At 42.8% G+C, this 26,890-nt stretch overlaps 1 protein-coding gene across 1 annotated transcript; it reads left to right on the plus strand.

The window, feature by feature from the left end:
- The first annotated feature begins 1,871 nt into the window (after positions 1-1,871).
- On the plus strand, positions 1,872-26,890 carry NDUFA12 (NADH:ubiquinone oxidoreductase subunit A12). The gene is made up of 4 exons (XM_047788267.1): positions 1,872-2,040; positions 2,935-3,017; positions 6,513-6,600; positions 26,612-26,890. The coding sequence occupies exons 1-4, from the start codon at positions 1,955-1,957 to the stop codon at positions 26,790-26,792; spliced, it is 438 nt and encodes a 145-aa protein (XP_047644223.1). The 5' UTR covers positions 1,872-1,954; the 3' UTR covers positions 26,793-26,890.

Below are 26,890 nucleotides of genomic sequence, written 5' to 3' on the forward strand. Positions count from 1 at the left end.
AATCCAACTAGGATCCGGGAGGATGCAGGTTTGATCTCCCTGGCCCTGCTCAGTGGGTTAAGGATCTGGTGTTGCTGTGGCTGTGGTGTAGGCTGGCAGCTAAAGCTCTGATTCGACCCCTAGCCTGGGAACTTCTGTATACTGAGGGTGAGGCCCTAAAAAGCAAAAACAAAACAAAACAAAGAAGCAAAAAAAAAAAAAAGAAAAAAGAAATGGTTGAGGAAATTTGAACCCTCCTCAGTGAATATTTAATATTAAGCCATTATTAACCTTTTGAGATGAGAAAATCCTAGTATTGTTATGCTTTTTTTTTTTTTTTTTTGGTCTTTTTGCTATTTCTTGGGCCGGCATATGGAGGTTCCCAGGCTAGGGGTCCAATCGGAGGCATATGGAGGTTCCCAGGCTAGGGGTCGATTCAGAGCTGTGCCACCGGCCTACACCACAGCCACAGCAATGCGGGATCCAAGCCGCCGCGTCTGCAACCTACAGCACAGCTCACGGCAACGCCGGATCCTTAGCCCACTGAGCAAGGCCAGGGATCGAACCCACAACCTCATGGTTCCTAGTTGGATTTGCTAACCACTGAGCCACGATGGGAACTCCCTGGAATTTTTTGTTAAATAGAGAAACAAAAAAAGCCCATGAAAGTCACAATTCAACATAAAAGGAATTCCAATATGACATAATTTTGAGTAATTGATAGGGTCTAAAAAAAGAAACTTTGTTTCTAATAATTGGACCTTTCTTTTTGGGGGTTGAAGATTTAGTATCATAAAATGACATCTCTTCTCTGGGTCCAACCTTATTGGTCCTTCCAAGAAATATCGTGTTTCACTTCTTTAAACTATTTAGACAATTATGGACACTTGCAGTTACAGATTAGAAACTATATCTTATAAACGTTGACCTTTTTAAAGAAATGATATGGTAGACCAGAGTCTGGAAGAGCAGAGGATGAGTTCCCGGGCCAGGGATCAAGCTGCCACCACAGCTGTAACCAGAGCCACAGCAGTGACAAGGCCAGATCCTTAACCCAATAAGCCATAAGGGAACGCCAAGGAATATAGATTTTAAAGCATATATAAAGTCAGAAAGATAGCTGCTAGAAAATTAAAAATAATGTTTATTTAATATCCTTTATTATTTAAAATATTTAAGTATCATGCATGAATTTTCTAATACATTCCAAATACTTCAATTTTTAATTTTAACCTTGCAACTAAATCACTAAATTCTTGAGAGCAGATACTTAATCTTATACTTTTCTGTTGCTTCTTCTCAGTCGCCTACCTATATAACACTAGCATCTGAATGTACTTTTTCTTTTTTTCCTCTTTTTAGGGCCACACCTGCTGCATAGGCAAGTTCCCCCGGCTAATGGGAGGTGTAGCTGCAGGCCTATGTCACAGCCACAGCAGCGGGGATCCAAGCTGCGATTGCGACCTACACCACGGTTCACCACAACGCCAGATCCTTAATCCACTGAGCGAGGCCAGGGATGGAACCTGCATCCTCGTGGCTACTAGTCTTAGTAAACTGCGGAGCCACAACGGGAACTCCAGTAGGAATGTACTCTTGAATGTGCAAAATCCTTTCGTACTTAAGGTATCTTGTTTCTAAAGAATCTTGGCTCTAGAAAGGATTTTTGGAGTAGTAAAAGGCAATCATTTTAGATGAGGAACCTTCACCTGGGAAAGCCCAGTTCAGGTGAATTTTCCACTACACGCCCTGCCTTCCAAACATACAACCTCAAACTCAGTTTCGGAGAGAAACCAACCGCACCTTTTCTGGCTGGTGGCCGCAAGGGGGCGCGCCACACATGCGCACGCGCAAAACCACCTCAGCAAGCTGCGCATGCGTGGGAACCTTCTGCGTCGCTCCCTGCCGCTGAGTGGCCGCTTCCCTCCGGTGGGTTTTCCGCGGGGCGCCGGGGAGGCGGGGCCCGGGGGCCAAGATGGAGTTGGTGCAGGTCCTGAGGCGCGGGCTGCAGCAGGTCAGCGGCCACGGCGGCCTCCGCGGCTACCTACGGGTTCTCTTCAGGTAGGCGGCCAGAGACCTGCTCTTAGCGTCCGGGGTTGGACTTGGATTGGCCGGTTTCTTGCAAAGGGGCCTGGGCTTGGGTCACCTTGGAGGATCCGCAACTCTTGTCAAGGACAACCGGCCCAGCCTCTGCCTGGCGTCCCTCTGTCCAGGGGTCTCCCGGAGAGAGGCCAGACAGAGCTGTGACATGCAGACGGGGACATATGCACTGCACCGCTGCCCAGCTTCCTGGAGCGTACCGAGCATTGCCAAACACTCGCTGTGTGACCTTGGGAAAGTTTTGGGGGTTTTTGTTTTTTAAAACCCCTTCACTGGCCTTCGTTTTCCTCCTCTGTATAGTATGGCCTCGAACCAGATGATCCCAATGGTCCCTGCCTCGTCCTTATACACTCGGCCAAGCAGCATCATCCACCGAAACCGACTTGGAGACTCAGAGCCGAATGAAGGAGCCAGGATATATTCGTATCATTTTAAGAAGATGAGCTATTTTAGCTTCCAGATTTCCTGAAGGTGTTTGCTAATTCCAGTGCTTCACGGCCAAGGGATAGGAGATAAAAGTAGACTCGTAGTTTGACAATATTGCATCCATATGTTTTAGTGTACCGAGGCGCAGACGTTGGGTCAGTTTCTCTTTTCTCCTGCTGTCACGATCCTGGCATCACACCAGCAGGGATTCTAGAGCTCTTACCAGAAAGCTGATTCTTCCACAGTGGGTGGAGGTGAGCCTGAGGCTGAAGGCGAGATGTAGACAACCAGTGACCATACCCAGCACCTCTTCGTTTTTCTAGTTGGTGCAGCTGCCTGTGTTTGTGAAAGTTGGTACTCTCTACGTACATTGTGTTGTGAACAAAAGAAATCATTCTAAGATGTCTGTTGTCTTTTGGACATTCCCAGGGCAAACGATGTGAGAGTTGGAACCTTAGTAGGGGAGGACAAATACGGAAACAAATACTATGAAGACAACAAGCAGTTTTTTGGTGAGTACAATAGTTTTTTTGGTATGACTATGGAAGTAAGATTGGAATTTGGTTTGACTTTATTTTCTGTAATGTACAGGGGACTTTTACAAAGTACTTGTAAAGGGATGACAAACTCAATAGAAAAAGGAAAAAGATAATTCACAGGAAAAGAAAACTAAATGACCAACAAAGACATAAAAAGATGTTTATCCGCACTTGCAGTTACAGAAAAGCAGCGTTATCTTTTTTCACATATCAAATTTTGAAGTAATTGCCACTCTGATAGATCTCGATGTGGGGAAATGCCATAAAAGTGTATAGGTAAGCGCAGGACAGTTGGTAAATTTTGTCACAATTTACATTGCGCTTTTTTTTTTTGCTTTTTTGTCTTCTTAGGACTGCATCTGAGGCATATGGAGGTTCCAGGCTAGGGGTCTGATCGCTGCTGTAGCCGCCAACCTACACCAGAGCCACAGCAACGCAGGATCCGAGCCACATCTGTGACCTACACCACAGCTCATGGCAATGCCGGATCCTTAACCCACTGAGCAAGGCCAGGGATCGAACTCGCAACCTCGTGGTTCCTAATCATATTCCTTTCCACTGTGCCACGACGGGAACTCCTACACTGTGGTTTTTTTTGGGCCTTGTCCTCACCATGTGGAAGCTCCTGGGCCAGGATTCAAACCTGCACCATGGGTCCTTAACCTGCTAAACCACAGGGGAACTCCCCATTGCACATATCTTTTATCCAGCACTTCCACTTCTAAGAATTCACCTCAGATATTCTTGCAAAACAAAGACAACCTTTGTAGCATTGTTTTAGTAGTAAATTCTAAAAGCAGCATTCGTGTTCGTCATCATCAGTTGGATACTTGTGAATTACAGATTTTTTAGAGTACTTTGGTATTAAGAGTGATATAAACCTGGGAGTTCCCATTGTGGCGCAGCAGAGACGAATCCAACTAGTATCCATGAGGCTGCAGGTTTGATCCCTGGCCTTGCTCAGTGGCTTAAGGATCCCGTGTTGCTCTTTCATTTCACAGAGACTTGGTGGTTTTCCTTTTTCTTTCTTTCTTTTTCTTTTTTTTCCCCCCAGCGTGAACTGTGGTGTGGGTCACAGATGTGGCTACAATCCCAAGTCACTGTGGCTGTGGTGTAGGCCAGTAGCTATACCTTGCATTCGACCCCTGGCCTGGGAACTTCTACATGCCAAGGGTGCAGCCCTAAAAAGACAACAACAACAACAAAAAGACCAAAAAAAAAGGTGGAATTTTGGAGTCTGCGTATGCACATTTCAAATTTATGTATAGGAGTTCCCATTGTGGCTCAGCAGGTTAAGAACCTGACATAGTGCCCCTGAGGATGCAGGTTTGATCCCTGGCCTCACTCAGTGGGTTAAGGATCTGGCCTTGCTGCAAGCTACAGCTTAGGTTGTAGATATGGCTCAGGTCTGCTGTTGCGGTTGCTGTAGCATAGGCCTGCGGCTGCAGCTCCAGTTCAGCCCCTAGCCTAAGCACTTCCATATGCTCCAGGTGCGGCCATAAACAGAAAAATAAAATAAAATTTTTATATATATAAAATGAGATTATTAAAGCTCAGCTCTATCGTTATGGCCTGTCTTCATGAACCCTTTCTTAAGGTTTCCTCCATCTGCCTTCATGTCCCGCTGTAAACTCTTAGGATTATAGTTTACTTTTAGTTAATTATTCTCAGGGCTGATTTCTCTCATAAAAGAAACAAAGCCTCATTCAAATCTATGTTTCTTTTAATAGGTAAGTTCATGTTTAAATAGCATTAGTCAATATTTGTTGACTATATGTTTACCTAGGAAAACTGAAATGTAGATGACTGATTGCTTATTGGCCTAAAATCCATTAAAGGGATAAATGAGAGCAGTGGAGAAGAAATGGAAGGAATTACTCTGTATTAGGCACTTAGGTGCCCCATACTGAGCTAGGTCTGTGTGTGAGATGCTTAATTTTCATAGCAGCCTTAAGTTGTGGGTATAATCATCCTTTTCTAAGAGATTAAAAAAACTGAGTTTCATAAAGCGTGCCTAATGTCCAGTGATAATAAGTGTCTGTCTTCATTAAAATCCAGGTCTTTGCCTAACTTAAAAAGTTTTGTAAATCGTGGTTAGGCTCTCAAGTATTTCACAGAAACTTGGTGGTGGTTTTTCTTTTTCTTTTCTTTTCCTTTTTTTTTTTTTGGCTTTTTAGGGCCGCACCTGCGGCATATGGAAGTTCCTAGTCTAGGGGCTGAATTGGAGCTACAGCTGCCGGGCTACGCCACAGCCACAGCAATGCAGTATCCAAGCCACGTCTGCAACCTACACCACAGCTAATGGCAACACCAGATCCTTGACCCACTGAGCGAGGCCAGGGATCAAACCCACCACCTCATGGTTCCTAGTTGGATTCATTTCCACTGCACCACAGCGGGAACTCCCACAGAAACTTGTTAAAGAATGCAGTCAGGAGTTCCTGCTGTGGTGCAGCAGAATGGGATGGGTGGCATCTCTGTAGTCCCAGGAGGCAGGTTTGATCCCCAGCCTGGCACAGTGGTTTAAAGACTCTGCTGTTGCTGTAAGCTTGGCATAGGTCACAACTGCGTCTTGGCCGAGGAACTCCATATGTGGTAGGGGGGCCAAAAAAAAAAAAAAGAATGTAGTCATACTGTTTTGATGACATGAACTGTTCTACTTATCTAACCATCACATATAATGTTTGCTTATTATCTAATAATCACCAATTTCCAAAAGGGTCTCTGGAGGTTATTGTAAATAATTTATATGGAAACGTATAATTCAGGTATGATAGCTGTGAGTACATACCTCTTGCCCCAGTCTCCGGAGGAGCACTTTCTCTCCTGCATACGCCAAACGACTGGGCACGGGGTCCCTCTCTAGCACTCCCTTGGCCTGGAAGCTGGGAAGAAGCACGTGTTCTCCACGAAGGGAAAGGCCTGAGCCCTGCCCCCAGAGTGGATCCCAGTCCCCTGCCGGGGTTCGGCTGTGGCAGACACTGATGAAAGCTGGCCTTAGGCTTCCGGGAGTTCACCTTCTCTCATATACCCAGGGCTCTAGTTCTCTAACATTTCTCTTATGAAGGATCGTTTTTCTTTTTTTCTTTTCTTTTTTTTTGTCTTTTTGCTATTCTTTGGGCCACTCCCGCGACACATGGAGGTTCCCAGGATAGGGGTCGAATCGGAGCTGTAGCCACTGGCCTACACCAGAGCCACAGCAACGCGGGATCCGAGCCGCGTCTGCAACCTATAGCACAGCTCACGGCAACGCCAGATCCTTAGCCCACTGAGCAAGGGCAGGGACCGAACCCGCAACCTCATGATTCCTAGTCGGATTCATTAACCACTGCGCCTCAACGGGAACTCCAGGATCGTTTTTCTTAGTAAAAAGATTGTTGTCTTTGATGTGATGCAGTTATGCTTTTTTTATAGGGTTGTCTTTATTTCCTCGCCTCTCTTGAAACTAAATGATGATCTTGCATCTAGGCCGTCACCGGTGGGTTATATATACTACTGAGATGAATGGCAGAGACACCTTCTGGGATGTAGATGGAAGCATGGTGCCCCCGGAATGGTAAGCTAAGTCATCGTTTTATTTTATTTGACCCTGCAGTAAGGAGTTTATTACACTAGTGTTTGTGGAATATCTGCTTATTTTCACGGTGGTCAGTGGTGTTCTGAAAGCATCTGTTCCAGTTATGCTGGCTGTGTGACTAGTTACTCTAAAACTTAGTGGCGTAAAACAACAATAAGGATTTATCTCTAAGTTTTTGTGGTTCAGGAAGTCATACAAGACACAGCAGGTAAAGCGTCTCTCTGCTGCAGGGTATCTGAGGCTTCTAGTGGGAGGCCAAAGGGTGGCTGCTGGAATCATCGTGTTGGACCCTGCTTGAGGTAGACCATGCACAAGTTGTATTCAGTAGCCAAAGAACAGAGGAGCGGAAACTAAGTTCACAGATCCTCTTCTACCCCGGCGGCGGCCCTGTGGCAAGAGGGATTTAATTTCAAAGGAATAAAACGAAGGAGGAGTGAGGCTAACAATGGAATGGGGAGGCTCCTGCCTTTGTCACCTGGAGAGGGCTGGGTCCTCCCTTCCCAAGGGGATGCCTCTCCCTTTTTATCCTTTTTGGTCTTTAATGTCTGGCTGCCAGAAAGTCTGTCATTTAATATGCTGATGTGGTCAAAAATCTTTGTTTCATGAGACTCAGGTTCTGTTGTAGGTCAGATCATTGGTTGGTCCCACTCGGTTCCCTCTGGGTTTTCTGTTTGTGTCTGGACCCACAGGGACCTTACAGATTCCTGTTAACTCCTGCTGAAGGGGGACGCGGACACTGCTGCTCAAGGTGGGCGTTGGCCCCTCTGAGCCACGACCTGGAGCAGCTCCGGCAACAATCGGAGGATGTGTTCCCTCAGTGCTGGCTGTTAGCTGAGGGTATAGCTGGCATGTGGGGCTGCCATACCCTCAGGGAGCCTGAGCCTCCTTAGGCAGATGCTCTGAGCGCGCGCGCCAGGCTGAAGCCACGTTGCGTCATGCGGATAAGTCTTGGAAGTCATCCCGTGTGGCGCCCATATGGGTCTAGGCTGTTAGAGACCTGCCGAGTTCAGCAGAGAGGATAGAGTCTGTCTCCGGAGGGAGGAGCGTCAACAGCCTGTGGGGACGTATGTTGGGGTGTGTGGCGCTGTGGCTGACTCTGGGAGAAAACGGTACGCTGTAGTGACACTTGGCTGTAGTGAAAAGAAAAGCTGAAAGAACTCTGCCTCTGATCTTGTTTGGCAGTTGGACTTAGAGCACATGCGATACCCTCTCTGGAGTTTGGATTTCTCATCTGTAACGTGAGAGCCCCTGTCCCAGTCTCTCAAACCTATGATTTTTTTAACATGCCAATTTTGAAATGAAATTGTAAATGCTCTTACTTGAATTACCAAGTTTTGCATCAGATATTTCAAAGCGAGTCCTTATATCTGTTTCATACATTGCTGGTTGATACATATTTAAACTAGAGACCTTTTCTAGTTGGTTTAGGATATTTCACAAAAAACTGACAGGTTGGCTGTGACATTTTCAGTTGATCTTGATCATCAGAAGCAGCTTGGGGCTCTGTCGAGTCGCAGCTGAGGTAGTAGTCGCTTGCCTTCTAAAGACTCCGTAGAAACCCAGGCATGTGTCGCGCGTGAGTGAAGTGCAGATGTGAGAGCGTTGGGCGCATCGGGGACGATGAGGAACTGAGACGCACACACTCCGTCAAGGAGGGCAGCAGCCCTGGTCACGCTGTCCACTTCCATCAGGCGAGAAGTCAGCCAAGTGGTTCTAGCTATGATTTTTCAAGAGAAAGTGGACATCTGTGTTTCTTCGTGACATCTCGTATTTTTGAAGTGCTTATTTTTAAAGGTATTTGTCAATTTAAATACAGCGCTGTCCAGTAGGCGTTGCTGTGATGGGGATGTTGTGTGTCTGTGCGTCCAGCAGGAAAGCCACCAGCTGCATGCAGCCCAGAGCACTCTGTTGTTGTTGATTTCCAGTCGTGCAGCGTTGTGGTCGGAAAAGATGCTGGATATGATTTCAGTTTTCTTAAAGTTACCAAGGTTGGATTTGTGGCCCAGGATGGGATCAATCTTAGAGAATGTTCCATGTGCACTTGAGAATAATGTGTATTCTGTTGCTTTTGGATGGAATGTCCTGTGAATATCTATTAAGTCCATCTGGTCTAATGCTTCATACAGGGCCTGTGTTTTCTGATTGATTTTCTGCCTGGATGATCTGTCCATTGCTGTAAGTGGGGTGTTAAAGTCTCCCACTATTACTGCCCAGAGCACTTTGAACTGTGGCTAATGCAACTGAGGAAGGGAATTTATTTGACTTAAATTGAGTAGGCTACTAGATTGGATAGAATAGCTTTTAAAAATATAAGGTGAGCTGAGCAAAATGTGTAAGAGTTCACCTGCCTCCACTTTTCAACCTCTCATCCACTATTTGGACTGATTGGGAGCATTGACTCATGTCAGGGATGTCGTTTGAAGACCACAGTGTTGGATTATGTCTTTAATAAAACTCCTTGTTTCCTTACACTGATTTGAGGCTGGATTTTTACGCTCTTTTGAATGGGAAATAATAACCTACGGCCTGTTAAAGTCTGAGGAACTGTGGTTTCAGGTTTGGAGCTGCCTGCCTTTTCCCAAGGGACTTTGTATATGCCAGGGGCATTATTTGAGACCAAGATCTCAAAGTGGAATGTTGGCTTTCGGAGGCAAGGTGTCCTCCTAGTTTTCATTGTTTGGTTGATTATTTTTGGGGTGGGGCTGTTCCTGAGAGTCTGTGGGAGCCCTGTGGGCTGTCTTCCTCAGATTGGTGGCCATCTCCTTCAAAGCCGCCATCTAACACAGTGTCAAGGTCTCTGTTTTGGGGGGATGAGGGGGGTTGGGGAAGGGGACTAATTTACGTGGGATGAAACATTTAAAACTGTTAAATAGGTAAAAATCTGAAATGATAAAAGTACTATTCAGCTAAGCAAATCCCTTCATATATAAGATGGGAGATGAAAGAGAAGCTAAAAGCTATAGACGAGAACATCACCCTAGCAGGTGCCTGAGGGCAGTTGAGAACACAAAGCTGAGTTTCTTTGTCGTGTGGAGCCTCCTAAGGTCCGAGTCCTTTTGATGACCCTTGTTTGTAAGGGGAGCTGGAAAGGCTTGCGATGGTCTTTGTAGGGAGAAGTGGTTTGGGTGAGCTCAGCTGTTTGTTTCTCAGAAGCCCCCTTTGCTGAGTGCGATACATTGTAGAATTATACTCTTAGCTTTGATTTGATCCATGAATAAATTTGAAGTTGGGTTGATTAATCTTTTATTAGAGAGCAAGGTATTCCACCTGGATTTTCTGTTTGTGGCTTCCTTTCTTTTCTCTGGACCCTTTACCTTAAAGATTTATTTTAATGCCTGTTAAAGGAAGAGGTTGGCAGGTTTTACTCATTCAGATAACTATTTCGTACCTACCAGGTGCCAAGAACTATCGTGGGCACTAGGGATACCACACTGAATGAAGCGGAGTCCTTGCTCTCATGAGGGGAAGCAGAAAATATATATGTTAGGCAACAGTAAATGCAAGGAAGCTGGCATTCATAAAGGGGTAAAGAGCAACCCCTTCCTTTGTGGAGGAGGTAGCTGTTTTATGTATATATATACACAGGGGTCAGGGAAGGCTTTTTTGAGGAAGTGACATTTGAAGGGGGGCTCTGTGGGGGGGTGAATAGCTCCAGGCAGTAGGAACTAGGCGCGCAGATGCACCGTGTGTTCGAGATGTGTCATTTGTATTCAGAGAGCAGCAGTATGGCCAGTTTGGCAGGGATGGAATAAGTGAGGGGAAGGTGTGAGGAGATGAGGTGGGAGAAATAGCTCGGGCCCTGATCATGTAGGTCTTGTAGACCGTGGGTAAATCCTTTGGCTCTTTTTCTGAAGTTCCTTGTATGTCCCTGGAAGGTACGGTAGGATGTGATCTATTTTACAGGTTGGTTTTTTTTTTTTTTTTAATTTTGAGAACAAATCCTAAACTGTTTGAAAAGTTACAAGTATTTGAATCATTTTAAAGCTGCCAAAACGATGTCCTATCACAGCTGAATGCACTAGTGTGTGATTCCTACAAACAAGGACATTCTCTTGATGAACCACCTTATAACCCTCAGAGTTAGGAGGTTAACAGTGATACACCACTGCTCTCTAATCAATCTTCAGACCCTGTTGTGTCACGTGTCCCAGTAATGTCCTTCATAGCAAGAGGGGTCTAGTGACGCGTTCCATGTGGATCTCACCTCTCTCTCTCTCATCTCTTTCACCCTGGATTGGTTCCTCAGCTTTTCCCTGGTTTTTAGGATCTTAGCACTGGAAAATTACAGGCCAGTTATGTTGTAGAATGTCCCTCTGTGTGGGTTTGCCCACTGTTTGCTCATGACGAGATGCAGGCTCTGCATCCTTGGCAGTAATGTCACAGAAGCACTGCCATAACCTTCGTGTTGCATTCTATCGAACGGCATCTGATTCTGATTTGTCTCATTACTGAAAACTTGCCCCTTGATTGGGGTGTGTTTGCCAGGGTTTTCCATTCTGCAGTTACTCATGTTCCCTTTGCTCTTAATTAGTATTTTGTGAGGAGACACTGAGATCATATAACTGTCCAGTTCCTCTTCCAATTTTAATTTATATATATGTATGTGTGAACTGTTATTTTAATCGATGGGTATAATCCATTACTCTAATTTGTTCTTTTTTTTGTTGCCATGCCCTAGGCATGTAGAAGTTCCTGGCCCAGGGACTGAACCTGCGCCACAGCAGCAACACAAGCCACAGTAGTAACAACACAAGATCCTTAACCCACTGAGCCTCCAGGGAACTCCCTATAATTTGTTCTTTTATTGCTCAGATTGAACTCATTTTGGCCAGTGGGTATCCATCAGTCTGCATTTTGGTTCCCTTTGAAATGTCTCCATCATTCTTAGAACATTTTCTTTCTTTCTGACAAAAGATGTTCCAGGTTCATCTTATACTTTCCCTGTCCCACTATAGAAACAGCCATTTCTCTGAAGAGTCTTCTGTTTATTTTCTTGCCTGCTGTTTTTTTAGGAGAGAAGAGTATTTATGATCTAATACTCTGCGTGCAAGGTATGCTTATCGCTGTTGGGGCCTCAGTGCTCCCAGGCCCTCTCAGTGGACAAGCTCAAGAATGCCTCTAAAAAGTGTCTCTGTGTGTGTGTAAATTCCTATTTCTAAATCTCTTTTTTTTTCCTCTATATACTCAAACCTGTAAGTCCACAACAATGGTGCCGAATTAGTTCAACGCCAAAGATTAGATTACATTTACATTCTAATTTTTTTTCCCTTCCTGTACTTGCATCTTTTTCTTTTTTTTTTTAAATAGAGTTATTTATTTGATGAATTCCACTGTATATAACAGGTCTCATTGCTGCTTTCCCACCACGGGACTCCCTTCTCCCCTCCCCCCCCCTTTTTAGAAATGCGCTCGAAGCAGTGCATGTGGCATATGGAAATTCCCATGCTAGGGGTCGAATCGGAGCTATAGCCCACACATCGGTATTCTCCTTATTAGAAGTGAGTTCAGGGAGTTCCCATCGTGGCGCAGTGGTTAACGAATCCGACTAGGAACCATGAGGTTGCGGGTTCGATCCATGGTCTGGCTCAGTGGGTTAACGATCCAGCATTGCCGTGAGCTGTGGTGTAGGTCGCAGACGCGGCTCGGATCCCACGTTGCTGTGGCTCTGGCTGGCAGCTACAGCTCCGATTAGACCCCTAGCCTGGGAACCTCCCATATGCCACAGGAGTGGCCCAAGAGATGGCAAAAAATAAAAAAAATAAAACTATAAAAAAAATGAGTCAGGGAGTTCCCATTGTGGCTCAGTAGAAATGAATCTGACTAGCATCCATGAGGACACAAGTTTGATCCCTGGCCTCGCTCAGTGGGTTAAGGATCTGGCGTCATCATGAGCTGTGGTGTAGGGAAGTGGAAATCCTGAAGCCCTGCCTGTGCAGTTGTTATTGGAGATGTTAGCTTTTGTGGATATAAAGCTTTTGAGTCTGGTTAGCTCCTGCGCCTCCCTGCTGTGGCTCTCATCTCCCTTGAGCCTGGGCCATGTCAGCTAGGGAGTCAAAGGCAGTAGCTCCTAGATGGCCGCGTGAACTACTGCAGACTCCCAGGGAGAGGAACACCCGATGCTGCCTGGCTGGCAAGCTGTGACAGGCTGTCCTGTCCTCTGTCCTTCTGGGTTGTCTGGTGCCCAGTGTGGCCTGTGATGGTTTACGGTCTGTTGACTGGCTGCATAGTCTCACCCGGTGAAGGATTTCCCTTCAGAACTTCCCAGGCTAGGGGCTGAATCGGAGCTACAGCTGCCGGCCTACCCCGCAGCCACAGCAGCACAGGATCCAGTGCTAGTTGGGTTCGTTACCGCTGAGCCATGATGGGAACTCCAAGGAATATCTTTGGTGAACTTCTGTGGCTCACTTACTGCTCCCTAGTCAGGTGGGAACATTTGAAATTTTGTGGGAAAGTGAGTTCATTTGGGCTGTCTTGTCTCAAGGCTTTTTTGTTTGAATCTCTCAGCGGTCAGTAAGGCTGTTAGGTCTCCCAGTAGATAAACAGAAGGAACACACAGTGGAACATACCTCTGGGATGAGCAGTGGAGCTCCACGCACCTTGAAAATCAAAAAATCTGTTGCCTAGGAGTTCCTGCTGTGGCTCATCAGGTTAAGAACCCGACTAGTATCCATGAGGACACAGGTTTGATCCCAGCCTCTCTCAGTAGGTTAAGGATCCAGCGCTGCCCTGAGCTGTGGTGTAGGCCGGCAGCTACGGCTCTGATTCGACCCCTAGTCTGGGAACTTTCATGTACTGAAGGTGCGGTCCTTAAAAAAAAAAAAAAAAGACCCAAAGAAAAAAAATTTTTGGCTAGACTCTAACGCAGCACTCAGTTTACAGTTTGTTCCATTAATGAATATTTATTGAACACCTCAGTATGTGTCAGGCACCTGGTGTGTTTATACATTCATATCGGTAAACAAAATATAATTCTCTCTTATAGTTAGAGTCACTTAATGAATACTAGCTGGTAGACTACTACTGTACTTAGTGTCTGCTATTTTTCTTTGGTACAGTACCTTCCTTTTCTTATCCGTTTTATTTTATGAGGTCAGCGGTGAGATATTAATTTCTTCTTTAACTTGACTGAGTAGAACCCTCAAAGTATTTCAGTAGATTACAAGCCCTGTTTGTTACCACTTTTGATGGCCGTAAATTTTAAGTTGACTCGTTGCCATTATCTGTACAGCAATGTGAAATCATCTTTATTTTCATTTTTATGTTAGTAAGCCAGGTAAGTAATCAGTATCTACATGAAATCTGACAAGATAAAATGTTGTTGAGTACCAGTAGAATGGTAGAAAATCTGGACTATTTTATGAGAAATCGTATAAAATGACTGTTTTCACTTACATCAGGAAAAACAAAGTATTTTTGTTTGTTTTGTTTTGTTTTGTGGAGTATTGAAACTCTGAAATCCTTTAAACCAAGTTTTAAAAAAGGAGAAAACCATGGATGGCTTGCCTAGATTTTTCTTTACTGTATGTATACTTTTTTCCCCACATGGTGGCACCTTTTGTTCATTTTAAGTAACATGTCTTTTCTTCCTCTGTGCAGTGCACTATTTCTGCTCCTTGTGTATTTGATTTTTCCTTATTAAAATTAATGGTTAAATTACTCAAGTAATGCATAAGTACTTTTTTAAAAATATAGCACATGTTCAAGAGGTTTCTTTTTTTAAAAACAAAATAATTTTGTCCTTGAAGGTTTTTCCAGTGCCGTGACATGAATAGACGGTTTTCTCCTGTAAGGTTGATTTATTTAGGGTACCTAACATCGTGGTGTCAGCTTTTTTCACTTGGCAGAAGATGTTCTAGAAGCTTTCGCCAGGAGGTAAGGTGGCAGGTTAGGGGGATTACTTGGAGGCGATAGAGGGGCGTCAAGGCTGATTCTTAGGTTTGGGGCTGGGGAGGTGGGTAGAGGAGGGTGCTGTTGGTTCCCTTGGGAAGACCGGGAGAAGGCTAAGTTGTGAGGGTGGAGGGCAGGAATCAGAAGCCTCTTTTCTGGGTGTGCTAAGTTTGAGATCCTGTATGTTCAGAAATCCAAGTGAACAGATGTCGAGTAAACAGCAAGGTATATGAATCTGGAACAGGACAGGTCAAGCCAGCGAAGAAGAATAAAAAGTAGCTAGCAAAATAAGAGGAAAGGCAAGAGAGATTAGCATTTCAACAAACTTGGGAAATCTCGTGGTATTGACTTTTGCTGAGAGGTTACGTAAGATAAGGACAGGATTGATTTAGCAGTATGAACTTCATTGAATCTAAATGGAATCTGTTCTTGAAAAAAATGTGGAGAGATCAGAAAAATTTATAAGAACCTGTCCAGGGGCAGGAATAATCCACATACACCCCTGAGAGGCAACCACTGTCAACATCTGGCATATTTCCTGTAGTCCTTGGAAATAAATTTTTTCTGTAGTTCATAATTATATTCAGTTTTGTTTTCTCTCAGTAATGTAAGCAGTTTTCTGTTTATTAAAACCATCTTTATAATCATCATTAAAATATTTCCTTCTAATTATAAAAATGTGCAAATTGTTGTGGAAAACTTAGAAAATCCAGAGAAATACAAGGTACAAACAAGGTACACTCTAGTTCCTTGGCCCAGAAATAAGCACTTCACATTTTGTTCACTCATTCAACAAATACCTGAGTGTCTGCTTTTGAGTAGAACAGGAATGTTTTTAAAGGATCACAGTGTAAAGAACAGGTTGAGTTATTGGTCAGAGCTGCTTTATATAGATACGTCTGTGAATATGTATGTTTGTTTATTATATGCAATATTTTGTTTCTCTTCCCCCTGCTCTCACTTAATATATCATGGATGTTTTTCCCATTTCACTTAATATTCTGTTTTTCAGTTTGGGTGTTTCAGTGTCTGAGGAGCTTTGTATATAAACAGTGTTAATGGCAGTTTGGGTTTAAAATTAATGTTCTATTTATTACAGCTACAGATTTTAAAACATAGTTGTTCTTAATCTTTGAGGTTCTATTTATAAATAGGTAACAAGATTAGTACATTGAATATTTTTGCATAAAAATAAAGAACCATTATATTCTCTTATTCTTTGATGAATGTTTGATAAACTCTAATGGAAAGGATTAAATTTTCCTAAGCAGTTATCTCCAGTTGCAAATTTAGTTAATTAGATCCCCTTAAGCATTTTAGGGCACATTTATAAATGCAGTATATTTGATTTTTTAAAATACCTTCAAATATCCAATGTAGGTAGATTCACGAACATATCAAGAAAAATGTTCCTACACACTTCAGTGACTCTTGTTTACTCAAGCCAAAAATTTAAGGGTCCTCCCCAGCTGCTTTCTGTAATAACCAGTCTATCAGCAGGTTCTTTCAGCTTTACTTTCTGAATATATCCTACATCTGATCACTACCTCTGTGATAGTCCAGACCACAGTAATCTCTTTTGTTTTTTTTGTTTTTGGTTTTTGTCTTTTGTCCTTTTAGGGCCGCACCCGCGGCATATGGAGGTTCTGAGGCTAGGGGTCAAATCAGAGCTGTTGCTGCCGGCTTATGCCAGAGCCGCATCCACGCCAGATCGAGCCGCATCTGCGACCCACACCACAGCTCACAGCAACGCTGGATCCTTAACCCGCTGAGCGAGGCCAGGGATGGAACCCGCAACTCGTTTCCGCTGCGCCATGCCGGCCGGGAGCTCCAAACCACAGTCATCTCTTACCTGGACTTCAACCACAGCCGCCCAACTGCTTGGCTTGCATTCTTACCATACACTAGTGTTCCCAGTGCACTAAGTAATAAGAGTGGTTATTTTAAAATGTAACTCAGATCACCTCACACCTCTGCTCAGAACTCTCTGTTGGCTTCCTGCCAGGGTAAGAATTAAAATCCCAGTTCCTTACATGGTCTGGGAGGCCTTACGGGACCCTGGTCCTGCCAGGTCTGTGTACACTGCCCTCTTCATTGCCCTGCGGACTCCTGACGTAGAGCTGCGCTGGCCTTCTGGATTTTCCTTGAGCAGGGAGCACACTCCCGCCTCAGTCGCTTTGCGTTCACTTTGTTCAAGTGGCTGTTGCAGCAGTTCCTCAGACTGCCCTCGCTAAAGAGCCCTGTTCTTCTCTGGCACCGTGTCCCCCTCCCTGCTCTCGTTTTTTCCTTGGTATTGCTTCTCTCTCCCTGGCATTTTACTACATGTTATTCAATTGATTGTTTCTCTAACTCCCATACTCTTTGAAAAGAACTTTGTTCACTGTTGGGTGGCTCATGCCTAAAACAATTTCTAGCACATAGTAGTTGTTCCATAAATATTTGTTGAATGAATGCAAATATATTTAAACATACAGGCTTTTTGGATACAGTGATTTTCTTTGCTTCTTCTAGCTCTTAATAGCTTTTGTATGAATTTGATAGATGTACCTGGGAATTCCATTCTAACTTCAGCTGGTCCTTTTTACCACCTTGTCCCCTGAATTATATGTTACAGTCTTTTAAAATATTGTTTTCCTAAATAAATCGCCACCTCTCAATGCCAAAGAATATTGTCTTCTTCCTCTCAATGTATCTGTTTAATCTATCCTTCTTCAGATAGTAGGGGTTGTGTAAAATACTCTTTGAACTGAATTGGAATGAGTGTTACTCAGTAAAATGGGTTGCAAGTTTCTTTTCAAAATAGATCCTGCCTCATGTTTTACTTTATTTTCTGCTCCAGAAAATCAGAATATTAAGACATTGCATTCTAAGAAACTATAAACTGCATGTTTAAGTAGATATTGCTGTGTTACAGAATGTTACTTTATAACTTTTCTTAGTTAAAATGTATAAATCATAAGCAGAAGACATAATTTGGTTTTTTTAATCCAGCTTTTGTTTAACACATTTCACTTACTATTCAGTGCTTCTGATTCTAACATTTCACAAAGATGAATTGTTGAAAAATTTCATACGTGAGGTATGGAAATAAACTATGTGTTACTCTTGGTAAACAAGGAACTACTCTTGATTCCAATTTCCAGACTAAATCTTTGTTGTGTTCACAGGTTATTAGTGTATAGTATATGCTAGAGATGGTTGTATGTAGAAAATTTAGAGGTTTCTAGATTAAAAGAACAGTTTGAACCTTTTCTATGCAACTGTAGTGAATGACATTGTACTATGGAATTGATGTAGAAAAAAATTTCCATTAAGTTAAACGGAGAGAAACAGTCTCTCTGCCACTGAAGTACTTAGTACTTCAAAGAGAGTGGGGTTTTTTGTTTGTGTGTTTTGTTTTGTTAGTGATGGCTTAAAGTGGGATGAGATGAGGTTAGAAGTAGGTAGAACCTACTTATAGTCTCAACACTTGGACGGGATTTAAAAACCATCTCTAGTTGTTTTGAATTAGGATTTTTCCTTTTAATAGTTTTCTTTCATATTGTAAAGTAGTACATGTTTTATTACAAAAATTTTTCAGAAAATAACAAAGTAAATAAAAGTAGCCTATGATCCTACCCCACAGAGACAAAACCACATCCCTCTTTTCCTAAGCATATGTATCCTTTGTTTTGGTTTTTAAAAGAGGTAGCCAGGGTTTGAATCCTATCTTCACTATCCTGGGCAAGTTATTTAGATTCTTGGTGCTCTAGTTTCCTCACTTATTAAGTTGGGATAATAATGTCTGCCTCATAGAGTTAGTTGTTTTAAGGATTAAATGAGGTCATGTTTATAAAATGTTTAGTACAATACCGATGACTTATAAATACTACCTAGTATCATTAAGGTAAATAACTTGCTTTTCCAACTTATTAACGTACAGTGAATATTTTCTCAAGTCATGAAATACTCTCTGTACCATTATTTTTTAAATTAAAGTTGATTTACAGTGTTGTGCCAGTTTCTGCTGTATTTCCTAAATTATTCTTTTTTTTTTTTTTGGCCTTTTTGCCATTTCTCGGGCCGCTCCTGCGGCATATGGAAGGTTCCCAGGCTAGGGGTCTAATCAGAGCTGTAGCCACCGGCCTACGCCAGAGCCACAGCAACGCGGGATCCGAGCCATGTCTGCAACCTACACCACAGCTCACAGCAACGCCGGATCATTAACCCACTGAGCAAGGGCAGGGATTGAACCCGCAACCTCATGGTTCCTAGTCGGATTCGCCAACCACTGCGCCACGACGGGAATTCCCCTAAATTATTCTTGGTTTTGTTCTTTTCGTGTTTTCACTATTATAAATAAACCTTAGGTTAATAGCCTTGTATATAAGCATTTACCCACACATCCTTATTTCCTTATGGCTAGTTCCTACAAGTAAGTTTTTTTTTTTTTTTTAACAAATACAAATTTTTATTTTTTTAATTATTTTTTTAAGTTTTTTTATAATGATTTTTTTTTTCCGTTTTAGCTGGTTTGCTGTGTTTTGTCAATTTTCTGCTGTACAGCAAGGTGACCCAGTTACCCATATATGTATTCTTTCTTTTTTCTCACATTATCATGCTCCTTCATAAGTGACTAGATATATTTCCCAGTGCTACACAGCAGGATCTCTTTGCTTATCCATTCTAAAGGCAATAGTTTGCATCTATGAACCCCGAATTCCCAATCCATCCCAATCCTTCCCCCTCGGAAACCACAAGTCTGTTCTCCATGTCCATGATTTTCTTTTCTGTGGAAAGGTTCATTTGTGCCATATGTTAGATTCCAGATATAAGTGATAACATTACCTCACTGAGTATGAGAGTCTCTGGTTCCATCCATGTTGCTGCAAATGGCATTATTTTGTTCTTTTTATGGCTGAGTAGTAGTCCATTGTGTATATATACCACATCTTCTTAATCCAGTCATTTGTCAATGTACATTTAGGTTGTTTCCATGTCTTGGCTGTTGTGAATAGTGCTGCAGTGAACATGTGGGTGCATGTATCTTTTTCAAGGAAAGTTTTGTCCGGATATATGCCCAAGAGTGGGATTTTTAGGTCGTATGGTGGTTCTATATATAGTTTTCTGAGGTACTTCCATATTGTTTTCCATAGAGGTTGTACCAATTTATATTCCCACCAACAGTGTAAGAGGGTTCCCTTTTCTCCACACCCTCTCTAGCAATCCTACAAGTAAAATTGCTGCATCCAGACGTGTATAAGTGTTTGGTGCTGACTGCCAAATCACCCTCACTGTACACTTTCACTGTAGATACATTCAGCTGTATGAGTGTTGATTTCTCTATAACCTCACCAATACTGGATATTGTTATTATTTTCATAAATCTTTGCTGGTTTAGCAAGTCCAAAGTTATGTCTTGTTTTAATTTTCATTTCCTTGATTAAACTTTTTTGGTTGTCATTTTTCTTTTTTCTTTTTATGACTTTTAACAGCTATTATCCGTTTTTCTCTTGGATGTTAGACTTTTTCTTTGTGATTTGTCGTGATAGATGAACTACTTTCTGTATATTACAAATATTTTTCCCTGACTATTTTTTAATCTTATTTTCTGGGTTTTAGGATATAAACATTTCAATTTTTATGTGGTAAATTTACCATTTTTTTCTTTATTTATTTTTGTTCTTTTTTAGGGCTGCACCTGCGAGATATGGAGGTTCCCAGGCTAGGGGTTGATTCGGAGCTGTAGCCACTGGCCTACACCACAGCCACAGCAACGCGGGATCTGAGCTGCGTCTTCGAACTACACCACAGCCCATGGCAACGCCAGATCCTTAATCCACTGAGCGAGGCCAGGGATCGAACCTGCAACCTCATAGTTCCTAGTCGGATTCGTTAACCACTGAACCATGACGGGAACTCCTCTTTTTGCTTTTAATGATTTTTATTTTTCTGTTATAGTTGGTTTACAGTGTTCTGCCAGTTTCTACTGTACAGCAAAGTGACCCAGTCACACATATGTATACATTCTTTTTCTCACCTTATCCTCCATAATGTTCCATCTTAAGTAACTGGTATAGTTCCCTGTGCTATACAGCAGGATCTCATTGCTTAACCACTCCAAACGCAATAGTTTGCATACCATTTTTTTCTTTTCTTTTTTTGTTTTGTTTTGTTTTGTTTTGTTTGTCTTTTTGCTATTTCTTGGGCCGCTCCCTCGGCATATGGAGGTTCCCAGGCTAGGGGTTGAATCGGAGCTATAGCCACTGGGCTGCGCCAGAGCCACAGCAACGCGGGATCCGAGCCTCGTCTGCAACCTACACCACAGCTCACGGCAACACCGGATCGTTAACCCACTGAGCAAGGCCAGGGACCAAACCCGCAACCTCATGGTTCCCAGTCGGATTCGTTAACCACTGTGCCACGACAGGAACTCCCCCATTTTTTTCTTTATGGCTTTTTGCCTTTGATATTAAGCTTAGAAATGGTCCTTCATATTCTATAAATACTAATATGGCTTATGAATATAAATATTCATGCATTTGTAACTGAGCACAATCCTGGGATTAAAATGATCTCAGGATTTTGACAGATACTTAGATGCTATCATAATTCCAACAAGTTTTCATCTATTAATTCTATTTAAGTTCCTGATCAGCGCGTTCTCTTCAGCCATTGGGAAGCTATGCTAAAGCCTCAGCTCTGTAACACATACACTGTGGGACCTTGAGAAAGTCATTTCAATTCTGTTTCCTCAAATTTAAAGTGTGAAATATTAGGTTAGTGTTAAATAAATGACTGAGTGGAGCTCCCTTGTGCCACAGTGGGTTAAGGATCTGGCCTTGTCACCCCAGTGGTCTGGGTTGCTGCTGTGGTATGGGTTTGATCCCTGGTCCGGGAACTTCCACATGCCACGGGCATGGTCGAAAAGCATGAGAGTGTTTCATAAACTAAAGTGGGATAGAGTAATAATTGTTTTAGTACAATGAATATTTTTACCCCAAAAATCAATCTGGAGGGGTTTTTTTAGTCTATTATATTTATTTTTTGAAAAATTGAAAAATCTGGAGTTCCCATTGTGGCTCTGTGGGTTAAGGACCCAACATCGTCTCTTGGAGGATGCAAGTTCAATCCCTGGCCTCCCTGAGTGGGTTAAGGGTCTGGTGTTACCATGGTTGTGACGTAGGTCTCATCTGCAGCTCTGATTCAGCCCCTTAGCCTGGGAACTTCCATATGGTGCAGGTGTGGCTATAAAAAGGGGAAAAAAAAGAAAGAAAAATGGAGAAGTCTTTCTAGGCTCAGTGAGGTTAAGTGAAAACACTTGAAATATGAACGTTCTGTCTTGAGTCCCCAAATTAATTATGTATATTATCCAAGGAAAAGATTCAAAACTGCTTATATTTTTGTCATTGTTGGCTGTTATTTGTTATTTGTTAATGTTTTATTTCTGGGAATTTTCTGAAAGGGAAAATTTAACTTTTTATCTTTATTAAAATCCATCTTAGAGACTTTTTATTTGCAGTGATTTTTTTTTCTTTTTTTTTTTGGGTCTTTTTGCCTTTTCCAGGGCCACTCCCTCGGCATATGGAGGTCCCAGGCTAGGGGTCGAATTGGAGCTGTAGCCACCTGCCTTCGCCAGAGCCACAGCAACGCAGGATCTGAGCCGAGTCTGCAACCCACACCACAGCTCACGGCAACACCGGATCCTTAACCCACTGAGCAAGGCCAGGGATCGAACCTGCAACCTCATGGTTCCTAGTCGGATTTGTTAACCACTGAGCCACGGATGGGAACTTCTATTTGCAGTGATTTTTTAAAAAAAATCTATTTTATATAGTATACCTATTTTATATAGTATACCTTTTCTTTTCTTTTCTCTCTCTCCCTCTCTCTCTCTCTCTCTCTCTCTCTCTCTCTCTCTCTCTCTCTCTCTCTCTCGCTTTTTAGGGCTGCACCCATGGCATATGGACATTCCTAGGCTAAGGGTTGAATCAGAGCTACAGCTGCCAGCCTACACCACAGCCACATCAGACCCAAGCAGTGTCTGCGACCCACACCACAGCTCACGGCAACACCAGATCCCTAACCCACTGAGCAAGGCCAGGGATCGAACCTGCAGCCTCATGGTTCCTAGTCATATTCATTTCTGCTGCGCCACTCCTACATTTTATTTTTTAAATTTCCTACTAGGCTGTTTCATTCTTCACAAATCGATTTCTCCATTTAGTGCTTGTAATGGCTGACCGCCTCAAATTTAAGCAAAGTAGTATATTGTCGGAGGAGGGAGAGTGTTCTTCCCCTTTTCCTTTGTATGCTTTTTCCTCATATACAGCTGAAAATTCCCTCGTCCACTTAAACTCAGTTGCCGTTTGAGTTGTGTGGTAATTGTGATTTAATATCTTTGTTTTCAGTTATTTTGACACACTCGAATATATTTGAGTACTGAGTCTTTCCCACAGTGTAATATGTTTTTACTATAAATGTTTATATCTTTTGTAGTTATAACTTTTTGCCTTTCTTGTTATTTGTAGTCTCACTGACATTATCATCAAGTTTAAGTAACTTTATATTTTGTCCTGTAAGATAACAGTGATATAAAATTGCAGTGGGTGTGATGCCAGCTCAACAGTTTTCTAGATAATAACACTGTTAGTGCATTAGTGTCTTTAATTAATTGTAATAAAAATGACACAGCTGAAAACCTGTTTTGCAAAAACCCTTTGGTGTGGAAATCTAAAAGGTATTATTTTTTTAGCCTTCATTTAATAATATGACAGAAGGGTTGTATTAGCCTAGCAGACTATAAACATTTTCTTACTTCTTATAGTTTCTTATTCTACCATAATGAGAATAAATTATCATTTACTCATTCCCTGACTAGCCAGTAGCCTTTATCGACTTAAAAAGAAATGCACAACCTGAAAGCTGAGAGTTAAGTTTTATTTGGGTGAAATGAGGACCTGAGCCCAGGAGATAGCATCTCGGGTAGCCTTGAGAAAACCCATCCGAGGGGGTGAGGGGTGAGCTAGGAGTTATGAGTTTTGGTAACAAAGGGAAGGTAGTAAGAACAAAAAATTTACAGAAAACTGGGTATTTTTTTTTTGTCTTTTCTTTTTAGGCTGTACCCATGCATGCCACATGAAAGTTCCCAGGCTAAGGGTCAAATCAGAGCTGCAGCTGCCAGTCTGTGCTACAGCCACAGCAACGCAGGATCTGAACCGCGTCTGTGACCTACACCACAGTTCACTGCAATCTGGATCCTTAACCCACTGAGGGGGGCCAGGGATCGAACCTGCATCCTCGTGGTAGCTGGATTCGTTACCATTAAGCCACATGGGAACGCCCAGATGTCTCAAGGATTTTAGAGTTTCTGTGGGGAGATGTAAAGGTCTGGGCTTACTGGAATCACTCCTTTAATGTACACCTCAGCCGAAGGGGCCAGTGTTTTTTGTTTCTTTCTCAAGTTCCCTCAGGGTCAGGGCTCAGCAGCTCGCCTTGGGAGGGGCTGCACTCAGAGATGACTGACCTCTTTTTTGTTTTGTCTTTCTTTTGGAAGAACAGCCTGCGGCGGCATTCGCCACCGCTCTGAGATACCCCCCCCCAGAGGAAAGGGGGCATATCAGGATACCCCCCCCCGAGAGGAAAGGGGGCGTATCAGGATACCCCCCCAGAGGAAAGGGGGCATATCAGGGTACAGGTGGTATAGGGACGGGAGGTTCCTGCAGCCCTGCTCGCAGTTCACAGGCGGCTGCTGCTGCTCTCGTGAAGGTCGCTGCTAGTCGCGACATCAGTCGTCGTGAAAGTTGTAGTGTTTTTCTCGATGCGATGAGATGTAAGAATTGGGCTCATAAAATCTAAGAATATCAACTATCTGAAGACCTGTTCTGCCAGTTTTCCCAGAGCACAGAGGGCCTCACACCCGACCCGACCTCGCGAGCTTTGCTCAGGGGCTACTGCAGGTTGGCAGCTGCCATGGCTTCTGATTTAATCCACGTAGAGGCTGATGGCAGGTGCCAAATGCCAGTTCACGGCTTCCTGGATGAACATTTTCAGATTTCATGCGTTATAAAACATATCTTGTAGTTTTCTTGAGTATTTTCTCTTTCTCTCTCAGCTCTTCAGTTCCTCAGTTAAGTAACTGAATAGGCATATAAAAGCTTTGGACCATGATTCCTTAAATGCCATTTTAACTTTCAGGAGTCTTCACAGCAATTATGTGAATAAAAATTTTCTTTCGTCACTTAAGCTGCCTCAAAAGGTGAAAGTTAAATATTTCTGCGGTGCCTTAATTTACCTCGAGCCCCTTGATGAGTAGCAGCCTTGGGTTTGCACGGCTGGTGCAGCCTGTCTCACCACAGTTCAGAGCGCCTGTTAATGGGCGTGGTTTACTGGTTCAGGTTCCTTCCCCTACTCCCCAGTTTGCTTTGGAGGATGTAAGGAGGAAACCAACCCAGTATGTGCAGACTTCATTCTTCATTGTGTTAGCTGATCATGGTATAATTACCTTTAGACACAAATAAAGCAACAGTAATAGTATTTTATCTCTATTTTTACTGGTTTCCGCCAGTTACCTAGCTATGTCTATCAATTCCTGTTAGCAAATAGTTTTAAACTTACATAACATCATAAAAATTTCTCATTAGCTTTAGTCTCAGTTATTTTACTAAAATATTTTACTAAAATATTTTTAAACTTACATAACATCATAAAATTTTCTCATTAGCTTTAGTCTCAGTTATTTTACTAAAACTTCCTCCGCTCGCCCTCTCTAACTCCCCCGCCACCCCCCGCCTCATTGTGTTCCTTAGAGCTGCAGTTCAGTGCCTATCACTTCATTTGCTTTTCCTGTGGAGTCATCTTTGTCTTGTGAGTGCTGAGCCTTGCTGTGAATTCTCGCTCCCCTTCCTTTCCCGTGTAAATTCAACATGGCTTTCTGCTCAGTTCCACTCTTTGTCCTTTGGGCTTTCATTCTTCTTTGTTGTTAGAGTGGTACTTCAATGTACTACGAGGAAATGCCCAGCTTCCTTCTCTAGGTCAGGTCTCTGGAACTTGCAGCAAATACCTTTTGACATTAAATTGTTAAACCCTTGAAGCTGAAACACTTGTGAACTTTAGGCTGTGATTTAATCATTTTATTATGACAAGCTGTGTGTCCCGCAGTGTTCAGACTTAAGCTTGAGTTTAAGATGCACACAGAGACCCTCTTCTTCAGCAGGAGCCTCATGGATTTCAAACTAGAGCTTCATGAGCCAGAGCAACCTGAGCAAACTGAAACTCCCGCATCAGCCTCTAGCATCTAACAGTAATACTGTATGTTATCAGTTCTAAAATAGATTTTTTCATCTAAAATTAGGATGCATGTTTTTTGGGTAAAGGGTTTGTTTGTTTGTTTTTTGCTTTTTAGGGCTGTACCTGTGGCATATGAAAGTTCCCAGTCTAGGGGTTGAATCAGAGCTGCAGCTGCTGATCTGCAACCTACACCACAGCTCATAGCAGCACGGGATCCTTAACCCACTGAGCGAAGCCAGGGGTCAAACCCTAATCCTCATAGACCCCTGTCAGGTTCTTAACCCGCTGAGGCACAACAGGAACTCCAGAATACATGATATATATAATCAACAGTGTCTCAATTTAATTAGCATTTATTCTTTCTTAAAGATGTATTAAATAATGGCCTTTCTTAGAATTGACGATGTCAGATTTGATGAACCACAGTAATCACAACAGCAATAGCTAACATTCGTTGAGTACCTCCTGTGCATAAGGACTGTTTCCAGGACCTTTATGTGTATTAGCTCATTTACTCCTCATACCATCCTTTAAGAATGTTCAGATGGGAGTTCTCTGGTGGCTCAGCGGATTAAGGATCCAGCATTGTCACTGCTGTGGCTGTGGCGTGAGTTTGATCCCGGGTACTTAAGCATACTGCAGATGCAACCAAAAAGAGAAAAAAAGAATGTTCAGATGAAAAAACCAAGGCATAGAAAATTTCAGCTAGTTAGTGAAGGAGCTAAGATTTGCGCTAAAACAACACAGTAGCTCCGTCACTTAACCCTCCTAACCCTCCTTCCAGCGCACTGTGCTGCCTCTTCGTAACTGTCTGCCTTTTTTTTCCCTCTTTCAGGCATCGTTGGCTTCACTGTATGACTGATGATCCTCCAACAACAAAACCACCTACTGCTCGTAAATACATTTGGACAAACCATAAATTCAACGTGAGTGGCACTCCACAGCAGTACGTACCCTATTCCACCACTAGAAAGAAGATTCAGGAGTGGGTCCCACCTTCAACACCTTACAAGTAAAGAGAATGAAAAACAATTTAAAGATGTAAAATAAGAGGCTTTTCCTATAATTGCGCCTTCATTACTTACTGTTACCTTGATTAAAATTATTTGATTAA

Source organism: Phacochoerus africanus, chromosome 7 (genome assembly GCF_016906955.1).
Source record: "Phacochoerus africanus isolate WHEZ1 chromosome 7, ROS_Pafr_v1, whole genome shotgun sequence".
NCBI classification, from domain to species: Eukaryota; Metazoa; Chordata; class Mammalia; order Artiodactyla; family Suidae; genus Phacochoerus; species Phacochoerus africanus.

What these genes read in the sequence shown, in the direction of transcription:
- NDUFA12 (XM_047788267.1), top strand. Translation starts at nt 1,955, where the DNA reads ATGGAGTTGGTGCAGGTCCTGAGGCGCGGGCTGCAGCAGGTCAGCGGC. An exon ending in AGACAACAAGCAGTTTTTTG is followed by an intron (nt 3,018 to 6,512) that starts GTGAGTACAATA and finishes TCTTGCATCTAG; the next exon opens with GCCGTCACCGGTGGGTTATA. An exon ending in AGCATGGTGCCCCCGGAATG is followed by an intron (nt 6,601 to 26,611) that starts GTAAGCTAAGTC and finishes TCCCTCTTTCAG; the next exon opens with GCATCGTTGGCTTCACTGTA.